Source organism: Arachis hypogaea, chromosome 4, assembly GCF_003086295.3.
Source record: "Arachis hypogaea cultivar Tifrunner chromosome 4, arahy.Tifrunner.gnm2.J5K5, whole genome shotgun sequence".
Classification (NCBI taxonomy): Eukaryota; Viridiplantae; Streptophyta; class Magnoliopsida; order Fabales; family Fabaceae; genus Arachis; species Arachis hypogaea.
In genome coordinates, this window is record NC_092039.1 from 108417911 (window position 1) to 108434421 (window position 16511).

At 38.3% G+C, this 16511-nt stretch overlaps 1 protein-coding gene and 1 non-coding gene across 2 annotated transcripts; both read right to left on the bottom strand.

Annotated features, from left to right (window-relative positions):
* Nucleotides 1–4780: 4780 nt before the first annotated feature.
* LOC112799371 (small nucleolar RNA R71) lies at nucleotides 4781–4888 on the bottom strand. The gene has a single exon (XR_003200950.1). It is a non-coding gene; the product is annotated as a small nucleolar RNA R71 (small nucleolar RNA).
* A 7927-nt stretch (nucleotides 4889–12815) lies between these two features.
* LOC112794380 (protein GET4-like) lies at nucleotides 12816–16437 on the bottom strand. The gene is made up of 10 exons (XM_029297615.2): nucleotides 16357–16437; nucleotides 15832–15910; nucleotides 15379–15460; nucleotides 15052–15202; nucleotides 14839–14929; nucleotides 14108–14191; nucleotides 13889–13935; nucleotides 13571–13699; nucleotides 13338–13422; nucleotides 12816–13059 (listed from the first exon to the last, which is right to left on the bottom strand). The coding sequence occupies exons 3-10, from the start codon at nucleotides 15431–15433 to the stop codon at nucleotides 12967–12969; spliced, it is 735 nt and encodes a 244-aa protein (XP_029153448.2). The 5' UTR covers nucleotides 15434–15460; nucleotides 15832–15910; nucleotides 16357–16437; the 3' UTR covers nucleotides 12816–12966.
* Between the last annotated feature and the right edge of the window lie 74 nt (nucleotides 16438–16511).

Sequence of the window (16511 nt, forward strand, 5' to 3'; positions counted from 1 at the left end):
ATTAAACTCTATTATTATTAATAAAGTTACAATAATCTCCAAAACATTTAAAATTTTTATATCATAAATAAAAGTTTAAAATTTGTTTAGAACTAATATTCTATAAAAAAACTATGGTACATAAGAATTTTCCATGTTATCCTATAAAATATTAAAAAAAGCAGATAAAGCAAAAGAAAACCAGAAGTTCCTATGGAGGAGACAAAGGCAGTGACGCTGAAGCCAATCGAAGCAACTCCGTCGACTTTCAAAGACTATGGTTAAGTCATCGAGGCTTTGCCGGACGGTGACGAGTTCGGCCCCCATGATGCTCAGTTGGACCTTTCCAAAGGGATTCCCAGGTTCCCTTTACCATCACCAATTTTTTACTCTCTAATCAAGCTTCAATTTTTATCAGCTCATAAGTATTCTATTTCCCTTTTCATACACCCTTTTGCTCCTTGTTTATTCTGGTTGGATCTTTTTCTGTCTGCCTAATTAGCTATATATAAAGTGCAAATCTTGGATAATGAGTATTATTAGAGGTTTTATTCAACTATAGATTAGTTAACTTGTATTTGATTAATCAATGAGAGGTGTTCTGTACTAATCTCTGTTCCCAATTTGTGTTATATTGGCAATATGTGAATACATAAGCATGAGTTCTTACTTCTGATTCTACATTGCTATGTATAGTGTTTGTCCACTAGTTTAGTTTAGTTTAGTTTAGTTGAGATAGTGATTAGATTCTTTAATTTTAGGGTGATTTTGAGCTCCAACGTATGCTCCAACTTCCTAAAATGACTTTGTATATAACAGGTTTTACATCATGCATATCGAAAATCATTCGCTGAAGTTTTCGAATATTACACATCATGCAAGTGTGACACTGATGAGCGGATAATTTGTACGCTTTTTGGCATTGTTTTTAGTATGTTTTTGGTATGATCTAGTTAGTTTTTAGTATATTTTTATTAGTTTTTAGTTAAAATTCACTTTTCTGGACTTTACTATGAGTTTGTGTGTTTTTCTGTGATTTCAGGTATTTTCTGGCTGAAATTGAGGGACCTGAGCAAAAACCTGATTCAGAGACCAAAAAGGACTGCAGATGCTGTTGGATTCTGACCTCCCTGCACTCGAAGCGGATTTTATGGAGCTACAGAAGCCCAATTGGCGCGCTTTCAACGGCGTTGGAAAGTAGACATTCTGGGCTTTCCAGAAATATATGATAGTCTATACTTTGCCCAAGATTTGATGGCCCAAACCGGCGTTCAAAGTCACCCTCAGGAATTCCAGCGTTAAACGCCGGAACTGGCACCAAAATGGGAGTTAAACGCCCAAACTGGCATAAAAGCTGGCGTTTAACTCCAAGAGGAGTCTCTACACGAAAATGCTTCAATGCTCAGCCCAAGCACACACCAAGTGGGCCCGGAAGTGGATTTTTATGTCTTTTACTCATCTCTGTACACCCTAGGCTACTAGTTTTCTATAAGTAGGACCTTTTACTATTGTATTAGAAATCTTTTGATCACTTTAGATCTCTAGATCATCTTTGGACGTCTAGTTCTTAGATCATTGGGAGGCTGGCCATTCGGCCATGCCTAGACCTTGTTCTTATGTATTTTCAACGGTGGAGTTTCTACACACCATAGATTAAGGTGTGGAGCTCTGCTGTACCTCGAGTATTAATGCAATTACTATTGTTCTTCCATTCAATTCCCTTGTTCTTGTTCTAAGATATCACTTGTTCTTCAACTTGATGAATGTGATGATCCGTGACACTCATCATCATTCTCACCTATGAACGTGTGACTGACAACCACCTCCGTTCTACCTTCGATTGGGTGAATATCTCTTGGATTCCTGATTGCACGATGCATGGTTGATCGCCTGACAACCGAGTGCTCGCCTGACAACCGAGCCAACCATTCCGTGAAATCAGAGTCTTCGTGGTATAGGCTAGAACTGATGGCGGCATTCAAGAGAATCCGGAAGGTCTAACCTTGTCTGTGGTATTCTGAGTAGGATTCAATGATTGAATGACTGTGACGTGCTTCAAACTCCTAGCAGGCGGGGCGTTAGTGACAGACGCAAAAGAATCGCTGGATTCTATTCCGGCCTGACCGAGAACCGACAGATGATTAGCCATGCTGTGACAGAGCATAGGAACATTTTCTCTGAGAGGATGGGAGGTAGCCACTGACAACGGTGAAACCCTACATAAGCTTGCCATGGAAAGGAGTAAGAAGGATTGGATGAAGACAGTAGGAAAGCAGAGAGACGGAAGGGAAGGCATCTTCATGCGTTTATCTGAAGTTCCTACCAATGAATTACATAAGTATCTCTATCTTTATCTTTTATGTTTTTATGCGTTCATCACTATATCCATTTGAGTTTGCCTGACTAAGATTTACAAGATGACCATAGCTTGCTTCATACTAACAATCTCCGTGGGATCGACCCTTACTCGCGTAAGGTTTATTACTTGGACGACCCAGTGCACTTGCTAGTTAGTTGTGCGAAGTTGTGTTAATGCCATGGTATTGCACACCAAGTTTTTGGGGTTCATGACCGGGGATTATGAGAGTTGTGAAAAGTATTGTTCACAATTTTGCGCACCAAGGTTTTGGCGCCGTTGCCGGGGATTGTTGAGTTTGGACAACTGACGGTTCATCTTGTTGCTTAGATTAGGTATTTATTTTTTTTCGAAATTCTTGAAGAAGAATTCTAGAGTTTCATGATGATTTGTTGAAGTCTGGCTGGCTGAGAAGCCATGTCTAATCTCATTGGACCGAGGTTTCAACTTATCATCACAAGAGCTTGTTGATTTTTATCAATCTTGCTTTTGGAGCAGTGATCTGCTAAGGCTTGGCTGGCCATTGGCCATGTCTAGTGTTTTGGACCGAAGCTTTCTTTGAAAGCTTGGCTGGCTGTGAAGCCATGTCTAATTCCTGGACCGGAGTCTTAGACTAGCATTGCACTGATTCCTGGAATTCTCATTAAGAATTTTGATATCTTTTTCCACTTAATTTTCGAAAAACACAAAAAAATCAAAAAAAATCATAAAATCCAAAAATTTCTTGTTTGAGTCTAGTGTCTCATCTTAAGTTTGGTGTCAATTGCATGCATTCATTCATGTGTCTTAAGGATCTTCAAGTAATTCTTGATGATTTTCGTGCTCTGATCTTTGAATTCAATTGACTTGAGTATTTTGTGTGTCTCATATGCATTCTCATTTTGTTAGTGTCAGTGGTATACAAACTGCTAAGTTTGGTGTCTTGCATGCATTGTTATTTGATTCTTGTTGCATTTTGATTTATCCTTATTATTAAAAATCCAAAAAAATATTTTTACTTTGTGTCTTTTCAAGTCAATAATACAGAAGGATTGAAGATTCAGAACATACTGCAGAGGAATTGCACAGAAAAGCTGGGCGTTCAAAACGCCCAGTGAAGAAGGACAGACTGGCGTTTAAACGCCAGCCAGGGTACCTGGTTGGGCATTTAACGCCCAAAAAGGTAGTGTTTTGGGCGTTAAACGCCAGAATGTGCACCATTCTGGGCGTTTAACGCCAGGATGGCACAAGGGGGAAGATTTTGTTTTCAAAATCAGATTTTTTTTCAAGTTTTCAAAGTTTTTCAAAATCAAATCTTTTTCAAATCAATTTTTCAATCAAATCTTTTTCAAAATCAATTTCTTTCCATTTTCAAAGATACTTGCTACCAATTAATGATTTGATTCAACATTTCAAGTATGTTGCCTTTTCTGTTGAGAAAGGTTTAATGTTTGAATCATATCTTTTCTTGTTAGCCAAGTTTTTAACTTTCAAAATCAAATCTTTTTAAAATGTTTTTCAAATCATATCTTCTCAATCACAATTTTTTTTTAAACCAATCATATCTTCTTAACCACATCTTTTTCAAAACAGTTTTCAATCAAATCTTTTTGATTTCTAATTTCAAAATCTTTTTCAAAAATCACTTGATCTCTTTCCCACTTTCATTTTCGAAAATCAAGTAGTGTTTTCAAAAATGTTTTCAAAATCTTTTACTTAATTTTCGAAAATTACTTCCCTTCTTCTCATATCCTTCTATTTATAGACTAACACTATCCCTTAATGCAAAATTCGAACTCCATCTTCTTTGATAAGTTCGAATTTTCTACTTCTGTCTTCTACTTTTCTTTTCCTCTGACACCTAAGGGAATCTCTATACTGTGACATAGAGGATTCCACATTTTCTTGTTCCCTTCTCTTTCTTATGAGCAGGAGCAAAGACAAAAACATTCTTGTTGAGGCTGATCCTGAACCTGAAAGGACCTTGAAGAGAAAGCTAAGAGAGCCAAAGCACAACTCTCTTTAGAGGACCTGACCGAATTCTTCAAAGAAGAAGAACCTATGGCAGCCGAAAACAACAACAATGCCAACAATGCAAGGAAGGTGCTGGGTGACTTCACTGCACCTACTCCCGATTTCTATGGGAGAAGCATCTCTATCCCTGCCATTGGAGCAAACAACTTTGAGCTTAAGCCTCAATTAGTTTCTCTAATGCAACAGAATTGCAAGTTCCATGGACTTCCATTGGAAGATCCTCATCAGTTTTTAGCTGAATTCTTGCAAATCTGTGACACTGTCAAGACTAATGGGGTTGACCCTGAGGTCTACAGACTTATGCTATTCCCTTTTGCTGTAAGAGACAGAGCTAGAACATGGTTGGACTCTCAACCTAAAGAAAGCCTGGACTCTTGGGAAAAGCTAGTCAATGCCTTCTTGGCAAAGTTCTTTCCACCTCAAAAATTGAGTAAGCTTAGAGTGGAAGTCCAAACCTTCAGACAGAAGGAAGGAGAATCCCTCTATGAAGCTTGGGAAAGATACAAACAATTAATCAGAAAGTGTCCTTCTGATATGCTTTCTGAATGGAGCATCATAGGTATTTTCTATGATGGTCTCTCTGAACTATCCAAGATGTCTTTGGATAGCTCTGCTGGAGGATCTCTTCATTTGAAGAAGACGCCTACTGAAGCTCAAGAGCTAATTGAAATGGTTGCAAATAACCAATTCATGTACACTTCTGAAAGAAATCCTGTGAACAATGGGACTAGTCAAAAGAAAGGAGTTCTTGAGATTGACACTCTGAATGCCATATTGGCTCAGAACAAAATATTGACTCAACAAGTCAATATGATTTCTCAAAGTCTGTCTGGAATGCAAAATGCACCAAGCAGTACTAAAGAAGCTTCATCTGAGGAAGAAGCGTATGATCCTGAGAACCCTTCAATGGAAGAGGTGAATTACATGGGAGAACCCTATGGAAACACCTATAATCCTTCATGGAGAAATCATCCAAATTTTTCATGGAAGGATCAACAGAGACCCCAACAAGGTTTCAACAATAATAATGGTGGAAGAAACAGGTTTAGCAATAGCAAGCCTTTTCCATCATCTTCTCAGCAACAGACAGAGAGTTCTAAGCAGAATACCTCTGACTTAGCAACCATGGTCTCTGATCTGATCAAAACCACTCAAAGTTTCATGACTGAAACAAGGTCCTCCATTAGAAATTTGGAGGCACAAGTGGGTCAGCTGAGCAAGAAAATTACTGAACTCCCTCCTAGTACTCTTCCAAGCAATACAGAAGAAAATCCAAAAGGAGAGTGCAAAGCCATCAACATGGCCGAATTTGGAGAGGAGGAAGAGGCAGTGAACGCCACTGAGGAAGGCCTCACTGGGCGTCCACTGGCCTCCAATGAGTTCCCCAATGAGGAACCATGGGAATCTGAGGCTCAAACTGAGACCATAGAGATTCCATTGGACTTACTTCTGCCATTCATGAGCTCTGATGAGTATTCTTCCTCTGAAGAGGATGAGTATGTCACTGAAGAGCAAGTTGCTAAATACCTTGGAGCAATCATGAAGCTAAATGACAAGTTATTTGGAAATGAGACCTGGGAGGATGAAACCCCTTTGCTCACCAAAGAACTGGATGACTTGTCTAGGCAGACACTGCCTCAAAAGAGACAGGATCCTGGGAAGTTTTCAATACCTTGTACCATAGGCACCATGACCTTCAAGAAGGCCTTGTGTGACTTAGGGTCAAGTGTAAACCTCATGCCTCTCTCTGTAATGGAGAAGTTAGGGATCTCTGAGGTACAAGCTGCAAAAATCTCACTAGAGATGGCAGACAACTCAAGAAAACAAGCCCATGGACTTGTAGAGGATGTTCTGGTTAAGGTTGAAAACCATTACATCCCTACTGATTTCATAGTCCTAGAGACTGGGAAGTGCATGGATGAATCCATCATCCTTGGCAGACCCTTCCTAGCCACAGCAAAGGCTGTGATTGATGTTGATAGAGGAGAGTTGATCATTCAAGTGAATGAAGAATTCTTGGTGTTCAAGGCCCAAGGATATCCCTCTGTCATCATGGAGAGGAAGCATGAAGAGCTTCTCTCAAAAACAGAGCCCCCCACAGTCAAACTCTAAGTTTGGTGTTGGGAGGCCACAACCAAACTCTAAGTTTGGTGTTGAACCCCCACATTCAAACTCTAAGTTTGGTGTTGGGAGGTTCCAACATAGCTCTGAACATTTCTGAGGCTTCATGAGAGTCCTCTGTCAAGCTAATGACATTAAAGAAGCGCTTGTTGGGAGGCAACCCAATGTTATGTTTTCTCTATTTTCTTTTGTTATTTTATCTTTTTTGTAGGTTGATGATCATAAGAAATCACAAAATCAATGAAAAAAGCAAAAACAGAATGAAAAACAGGAAGAAAAACAGCACACCCTGGAGGACGCACCTACTGGCGTTTAAACGCCAGTGAGGTTAGCAGGTGGGCGTTTAACGCCCAGTCTGGCACCATTCTGGGCGTTTAACGCCAGAAAGGGGCACCAGACTGGCGTTAAACGCCAGAAAAGGGCAAGAAGCTGGCGTTAAACGCCAGAAATGGGCACCAGCGCGGCGTTTAACGCCAGAATTGGCACAAAACAAGATTTTGCTTGCCATTTGGTGCAGGGATGACTTTTCCTTGACACCTCAGGATCTGTGGACCCCACAGGATCCCCACCTACCCTACCACTCTCTCTCCTCTTCACCCATTCACCAATCACCTCAACACCTCTTCCCCAAAAACCCCTCACCTATCAAATCCCTTCTTTCTCTTCACCACTCACATCCATCCTTCATAAAACCCCACCTACCTCACCATTCAAATTCAAACCACTTTCCTACCCAAACCCACCCTCAAATGGCCGAACCCTACCCTTCCCCTCTCCTATATAAACCCTCCTTCACTCTTTCATTTTCACACAACTTAAACACCATTTCTCTCCCCTTTGGCCGAACACAAAGCCATTCCCTTTCTCCTCCTTTCTTCTTCTTCTACTCTCTTCTTTCTTCTTTTGCTCGAGGACGAGCAAACATTTTAAGTTTGGTGTGGTAAAAGCATTGCTTTTTGTTTTTCCATAACCATTTATGGCATCCAAGGCCGGAGAAACCTCTAGAAAGAGGAAAGGGAAGGCAAAACCTTCCACCTCCGAGTCATGGGAGATGGAAAGCTTCATCTCAAGGGTGCATCAAGACCATTTCTATGAAGTTGTGGCCTTGAAGAAGGTGATCCCCGAGGTCCCTTTTTCACTCAAAAAGGGTGAATATCCGGAGATCCGACATGAGATCCGAAGAAGAGGTTGGGAAGTCCTTACCAACCCCATTCAACAAGTCAGAATCTTGATGGTTCAAGAGTTCTATGCCAATGCATGGATCACCAAGAACCATGACCAAAGTGTGAACCCGGATCCAAAGAATTATCTTACTATGGTTCGGGGGAAATACTTGGATTTCAGTCCGGAAAGTGTAAGGTTGGCATTCAACTTGCCCATGATGCAAGGAGATGAACATCCTTACACTAGAAGGGTCAACTTTGATCAAAGGTTGGACCAAGTCCTCACAGTCATATGTGAAGAGGGCGCCCAATGGAAGAGAGATTCAAGAGGGAAGCCGGTTCAATTGAGAAGGCATGACCTCAAACCCGTGGCTAGAGGATGGTTGGAGTTTATCCAACGCTCAATCATTCCCACTAGCAACCGGTCTGAAGTTACCATAGACCGGGCTATCATGATCCATAGCATCATGATTGGAGAAGAAATAGAGGTTCGTGAGGTTATAGCCCAAGAACTCTATAAGGTGGCGGACAAGTCCTCTACCTTGGCAAGGTTAGCCTTTCCTCACCTCATTTGTCACCTCTGTTATTCAGTTGGAGTTGACATAGAGGGAGACACCCCCATTGATGAGGACAAGCCCATCACTAAGAAGAGGATGGAGCACACAAGAGACCCCACTCATCATGAGATCCCTGAGATTCCTCAAGGGATGCACTTTCCTCCACAAAACTATTGGGAGCAACTAAACACCTCCCTAGGAGAATTGAGTTCCAACATGGGACAACTAAGGGTGGAGCACCAAGAACACTCCATCATCCTCCATGAAATTAGAGAAGATCAAAGAATCATGAGGGAGGAGCAACAAAGACAAGGAAAAGACATTGAGGAGCTCAAGCACTCCATAGGATCTTCAAGAGGAAGAAAGAGCCGCCATCACTAAGGTGGACCCGTTCCTTGATTTCCTTGTTCTTTATTCTTCTGTTTTTCGAATTTTTTTGTGCTTATGTCTATCCATGTTTGTGTCTTGTGATCATTAGTGTCTTAGTGTCTATGCCTTAAAGTTATGAATGTCCTATGAATCCATCACCTTTCTTGAATAAAGAACGTGCTTAATTGAAAAAGAAGAAGAACTGCATGAATTTTGAATTTTATAACAGTTTAATTATTTTGATGTGGTGGCAATATTTTTGTTTTCTGAATGTATGCTTAAACAGTGCATATGTTTCTTGAATTTGTGGTTCATGAATATTGGCTCTTGAAAGAATGATGAAAAAGGAGACATGTTACTGAGGATCTGAAAAATCATTAAAATGATTCTTGAAGCAAGAAAAAGCAATGAATATTCAAAAAAAAAACGAAAAAAAAAGAGAAGAAAGAAAGAAAAAGAAAAAAATAAAGTTGTGATCCAAGGCAAAAAGAGTGTGCTTAAGAACCCTGGACACCTCTAATTGGGGACTCTAGCAAAGCTGAGTCACAATCTGAAAAGGTTCACCCAATTATGTGTCTGTGGCATGTATGTATCCGGTGGTAATATTGGAAGACAGAGTGCTTTGGGCCACGGCCAAGACTCAATAAGTAGCTATGTTCAAGAATCATCATACTCTACTAGGAGAATCAATAGCACTATCTGGATTCTAAGTTCCTAAAGAAGCCAATCATTCTGAATTTCAAAGGATAGAGTGAGATGCCAAAACTGTTCAGAGGCAAAAAGCTAAAAGCCCCGCTCATCTAATTAATACTGATCTTCATAGATGTTTTTGGAATTCATTGCATATTCTCTTCTTTTTATCTTATTTGACTTTCAGTTGCTTGAGGACAAGCAACAATTTAAGTTTGGTGTTGTGATGAGCGGATAATTTGTACGCTTTTTGGCATTGTTTTTAGTATGTTTTTGGTATGATCTAGTTAGTTTTTAGTATATTTTTATTAGTTTTTAGTTAAAATTCACTTTTCTGGACTTTACTATGAGTTTGTGTGTTTTTCTGTGATTTCAGGTATTTTCTGGCTGAAATTGAGGGACCTGAGCAAAAATCTGATTCAGAGACCAAAAAGGACTACAGATGCTGTTGGATTCTGACCTCCCTGTACTCGAAGCGGATTTTCTGGAGCTACAGAAGCCCAATTGGTGCGCTCTCAACGGCATTGGAAAGTAGACATCCTGGGCTTTCCAGCAATATATGATAGTCCATACTTTGCCCAAGATTTGATGGCCCAAACCGGCGTTCAAAGTCACCCTCAGGAATTCCAGCGTTAAACGCCGGAACTGGCACCAAAATGGGAGTTAAACGTCCAAACTGGCATAAAAACTGGCGTTTAACTCCAAGAGGAGTCTCTACACGAAAATGCTTCAATGCTCAGCCCAAGCACACACCAAGTGGGTCCGGAAGTGGATTTTTATGTCTTTTACTCATCTCTGTACACCCTAGGCTACTAGTTTTCTATAAGTAGGACCTTTTACTATTGTATTAGAAATCTTTTGATCACTTTAGATCTCTAGATCATCTTTGGACGTCTAGTTCTTAGATCATTGGGAGGCTGGCCATTCGGCCATGCCTAGACCTTGTTCTTATGTATTTTCAACGGTGGAGTTTCTACACACCATAGATTAAGGTGTGGAGCTCTGCTGTACCTCGAGTATTAATGCAATTACTATTGTTCTTCCATTCAATTCCCTTGTTCTTGTTCTAAGATATCACTTGTTCTTCAACTTGATGAATGTGATGATCCGTGACACTCATCATCATTCTCACCTATGAACGTGTGACTGACAACCACCTCCGTTCTACCTTTGATTGGGTGAATATCTCTTGGATTCCTGATTGCACGATGCATGGTTGATCGCCTGACAACCGAGTGCTCGCCTGAAAACCGAGCCAACCATTCCGTGAAATCAGAGTCTTCGTGGTATAGGCTAGAACTGATGGCGGCATTCAAGAGAATCCGGAAGGTCTAACCTTGTCTGTGGTATTCTGAGTAGGATTCAATGATTGAATGACTGTGACGTGCTTCAAACTCCTAGCAGGCGGGGCGTTAGTGACAGACGCAAAAGAATCGCTGGATTCTATTCCGGCCTGACCGAGAACCGACATATGATTAGTCATGCTGTGACAGAGCATAGGAACATTTTCACTGAGAGGATGGGAGGTAGCCACTGACAACGGTGAAACCCTACATAAGCTTGCCATGGAAAGGAGTAAGAAGGATTGGATGAAGACAGTAAGAAAGCAGAGAGACGGAAGGGAAGGCATCTTCATGCGCTTATCTGAAGTTCCTACCAATGAATTACATAAGTATCTCTATCTTTATCTTTTATGTTTTTATGCGTTCATCACTATATCCATTTGAGTTTGCCTGACTAAGATTTACAAGATGACCATAGCTTGCTTCATACTAACAATCTCCGTGGGATCGACCCTTACTCGCGTAAGGTTTATTACTTGGACGACCCAGTGCACTTGCTGGTTAGTTGTGCGAAGTTGTGTTAATGCCATGGTATTGAACACCAAGTTTTTGGGGTTCATGACTGGGGATTATGAGAGTTGTGAAAAGTATTGTTCACAATTTCGTGCACCAGACACAATGCCTTGGTTCTATTGGTGGCCATGCTTGGTATCTTGGAGTTGCTAAGCCATCCATTGTTGAATCAGATGAACTCAAGGATAACACCGGAAAGAAGATTGTGCAATCACGACATGGCCATTCGTATGTGCCTCCTGCCATTGATGATGTCTAAATCTTCAAGGTTTCTGGCTCCAAATTTCTTAAGCTTAATCGCGGGACATGGCATGCTGGTCCTATATTTAAAGAAGATGCAATGGACTTCTACAATCTGGAATTGAGCAATAGAAATGTAAGTTTTTGGATTTCCACTAAAACTGAGACTTCACTTCTACTTGAGATTAGCCACTAGATTTAGAGGGAAATGAAGCCAAGTTTGATTGTTTTATTTTATCTTTTTGTTCATGCATAAGGTAGATTTTTCATGTGACTTAATTCTATATACAGGTGATTGATCATACCACACACAGCTTCAAAAAAGATAATGGAGTGGTCTTTTTGATCGATGATTAATATCATAGCTTCCTCAAAGCATTTCAACTGATTATGTATACTGTGTATAATGTAATAAGAGTATAATACCACTCATGATACTGTAGTACAATTTATGAAATTTTATTATTGTGCTTCAATTGGTGTTTCCATTTTACATGAGCAAATACTTTCCTATGAGGTTGTTGACTATCTAAATAAGAGTATATTCTGATTTGCCATCAATAAACACTGAGCTTGTCTATGGTGAAAAAGAATTCCTGATTATGATAGAATTTAGAAATGGGTCATCCATAAAATCCATAATAGTCATCAGATATATAATATATTGAAGGATACAATTTTATTTTAGTATCAAGATAAACTTTCTCAAAATATGTGGATAACAGTAGTTTTGAAAAAGTGATCAAATCAAAGCCTTAGTTTATTGCAAGATGAATATTGAAAAGAGTTGTTCTACTTTGATTTATTTCCAGAGTACATAATCTGAAGTAGAATGCCATAATAAGTTGCTATGAGAAGAAAATTGTTGCTGTGACATGGAAATGAAAGACTAATAAAAAGTAATCAATCTCCACTGTAGAAGTTTTTACAGCAAATAACTCTTGAAATGAGTACTATGCAAATTTGTGAATCTAGCATTTATAAATCACAATAAATTCACAAAAATAAACTATATCAAGAGATCACACAGCTTTTGTTTACTGAGATAGATTGCTCTATCCTAAAAAAGAATAAAAATAAAGGTGCTATAATTATCAGAATTTTCAATAGAAGTTGCTATCCTATCTGGCAGTGTTTCAACAATGAGTAACTCATTCAGCAGACCCCATCAACTGCAAAACAAGAAATTAAGATGGAACTTTATAATTCATTTCAGAGGATATTTATACTAAAATATATGGTGAGTAGTGTCTCTCACCTTGAATATATATATCTCCAAACATCCCATGGGATTCCTTCTCTGTACTCCATATGGTATGGTTCAGCAACAACTCCGATTGAATTATTTGGTCCCACTCGTTATCAATGGGATCAGGGATACTTCCAACAAGAAATATATCGACGAGTTAGTGCTGGGCTAGCCGAAAATCAAAGTTTATCAGAAGCTTGGTCTAAAATTTCCGAAAAATTAGCTTTTTATGATTACATCGGCAATAATCCGGCAAAAGGGGGCTTATTTAGAGCGGGCTCAATGGATAATGGAGATGGAATAGCCGTCGGTTGGTTAGGACATCCTATCTTTAGAGATAAAGAGGGGCGTGAACTTTTTGTAAGGCGTATGCCTACTTTTTTTGAGACATTTCCAGTTGTTTTGATCCGTAGACGAGGTAGAATTCTAGTAATTTTAAAAACTTCTCTGCAATGTCATCTAGCATCTAAATCATAATTTTTGCATGTCAATTGCCGCATTTTAGCATCGTTCTAGGACAAAAACGATCAATAAGTATCGAGTTCGAGTGTATTGGATGTGTGATCCAAAATCATTCGCAACCACTCACTTTTATTTACAATATCAACATTATATTAAAAAAAGTAAGAATCACTGATTGCACATACTCATAGAACACATTAAATGTGTTTGAGAATCATGCAAGTTAGCCAACAACAAAAAATGATAAAACTAAAAATGGCTTGGTATTGTGAGTTAGCTGACCTCATGGAATGCAGGTTCCCTGTCAATACTTGACTTATAATTTACTCTCAACATATTAAAAAGAGGTAAAGCATCTCTCTCCATCCTACACCAAATTAGAAAATTACGAAAATTCAGAAAAGTTTGCATGTAGCATGACCAATGAAACACTACAATAGAAAGTATGCTTCATTATTTCTAAACATAGAACACAAATTGCTCAATGAATCAATGAAGGATCACAGGCATCTTACATTTGCAAAAGATAAGTGATGAACTGCATTAACTTTGACGTTGGGAACTCAATCTTGGTGGATTCGATTTGTGTCTTTACCTCTTCACCTAGTAGGTTGGCCTCTCTCAAATTACCTTGACACAAATACCTGTCATGCATTAGGAAACCACAGAAAAAATAAATAAATAAATAATCATAAAAAGAAAAGGAAAAAAATATCTACGGACTAGAATTGCAAAGCAAAGAGCAAACGTTGTATAAGTATCATAAGGGAAAGAGAAAAATGATCATGTAGGCAAGGAATCCTAAATGAGAATTAATTTCTTAGTGCCTTTACCTTAAAACCGCTCGAGCAATCATCAGATCATCTTCACCAAGATAGCACTATAATATTATGGAAAGCATATCAGTTTAACCTTCCTCCTAAGCTTATGCCAAGAATGTTTAATTTTTTCAGAAAGGATAAGTTCAAAATTGCTTGCAAGTTTGCATGTCTCAACAGAATTTGTGAAGCTCCTAATAAGGAGAAAAATAAAAAAGGCATGGAGGTGTGTACCTTGCCCAGAAAGTTCACCAGAGTAGAAGCAAACTTCTTTGGATCATTTCCTCTCATAAAATGATATGTTACTTTACCTATATCCTTCATTTAAAAAGTGTATTGATATTCATTCAAGTGTAAGTGAAGCTTTCCACAGCAAAATGCAAATTCATAGATCTATCAGCTCCAAAGAAGAATAAAAATGGAGCTGCTTCCCTCTTCCAGAAAAGAAATTCTATCTAAACCCCAGAACCGTCAATTATAATTTATTTCATAACTCAATTAAAAACGAGCCACCATTTTTTACTTTTCAGGCATTTGCCACCGCTTTATCTGCTATGCAATGAGCATTTACATTATTATCTAATCTGTGTTTCAAAAATACTTCCTTCAAACAAACTGAGAGTACATTGGTGAAGTTTATATTTCTTCCTCTCATCTTATACCTAATTTCTTTTTTAATTATAACATCTGCCAAATTTCTATGACGAACAGTAAGCCAAATCATCCCAAATCATCAATGTTTATTTGTGTTACGTTAATTTTTTAAATATTCAAACTAAAAGAACTTTTACATATCTCCACTGACATGGGTTTACCCCCACCAAAAATTATGCACAAGACAAAATTCAAACAGATGTTGGCAAAGCAAAAGGGGCTTGAAACAAACTCTAGAGACACAGGTATGGTCATTAGATTTAAGAGGAATGACAATGAACAAGCATTTGAAGCACCATTTTGAAACATACCGCCTCAGGACTTTTCGAATATATGTATTCGGCTAGCATAATGTGCAGTTTAGGAGATCCATTACTATCTACTCCATATTTGGCTGACCACCTGAATAGTGAATACAATACCAACCAAGCCAGAAATATTATTCAGAAGGAACATGTGATTTTATATATGGGATAAACTTAAACAGCACATATGCTGGATATTTCTATTTTGTGAAGTCTCACATGATAGCAGCTTTTAAAAATGAGGAACATCCTTCAACACGTGCCTTTGCCATTTCGATGTCTTCAGAAAGCTGCTGCACATCATCAACATCCCACAAGTGTTGTGGCAGTGGAACCCGAGGAAACGCCTGATAGATTTTCTTGATAAGATCTATCATTGAGATTCATCAGTAATATGTAGCAGATTTCATGGTTAAATATTGAGAGGGAGAGGTATGCATATTTCTTTTCTACACTGACAATGGGAGACCTTAAAATCATTTAAATTTCGACATACGTAGACACAAGAGAAATAAAACACTGATAAAAGACAAGATTAGAGCGCACCAAGTGTTTTTTTATCATAAGAAATTTTTCCTTTCACTAAGGTCTCCACATACATTGAAGCAAGCTCTACTCCGCATGTAACCTTAAATATAGAGAAATGGAGCATTAGGCTTTGTCGTTTGCCAAATGTAAAAATCATTGAAGAATAATTCATCATAAAAATTAAAATTTGATTCCTGATTTTAAAATATGTAAAAATTAAATAGAGCAATCAATCTAAATAAAAGGACTCATGATCCTCCATCAACCATTTTCCTTTTTCCACACCAAAAATGAAAAAAAATGAGCTCATAGAGTCTCTCACAAACATCACAACAAAGGAAACAGTCATGCACAATCAACATCTACATGTCTAATACACTTGCAAGGAAAATAGATAATAGTTATCCTATATGCCTAAATAAAGGTCAAAAAAGTATATCTAGAAAGGCATTGATATAGAAGATGTACAACCTGCCCATGAGTCAATTGAAGGCAAGCTCCTGGATGTAGGATATTTAATGCTTCAGAATACCTCTCAACAGATACATATCTGCAGCAAAACATTTTTTCTTCATCAATGTTAACAACTTAAAATTGATGCACATGTATTAGTTAGTGGAGAGTTGGAGACCAAAGTAATGAAACTTCTCAAAATTATCCTCTTATGACTTAAACAAGCACATATCTATTTGGACGATATAAGAAAAGTACACTTCACATATTAGAGGAACAACAGGTTTTATTGGAGAATAAAAATACATAAGCATAGGGGAAGTTATATCCTAAAAGAAACAATAACAATATAAAAAAAGAAAAAAAGAAAGAAGAACATCAAGCAAAAGACTAGCAAAGCACCGTAGAGAGTTAAAACATTAAAGACTATGTTACACAAGGGACATAACAGGAAAAAAACTATAGATCCATGAAAATTCCAGCAACTCAATCTACCTATCGGCACAAAAAACATCATAGATTGTATACTGCTAAAGAAATTACCTTCTTTTCTCCTCCCTAAAGTCTAAAGTGGCATATAAGAATATATTCTTTCGATATGCTTTTTCTCCTCTTCAATAGCCCATCCATTAACTTGAAATACGCAGATTTATTCAAACTAACTCCTTTCTGCTCTGATTCTTGAAATAGTTTTATTG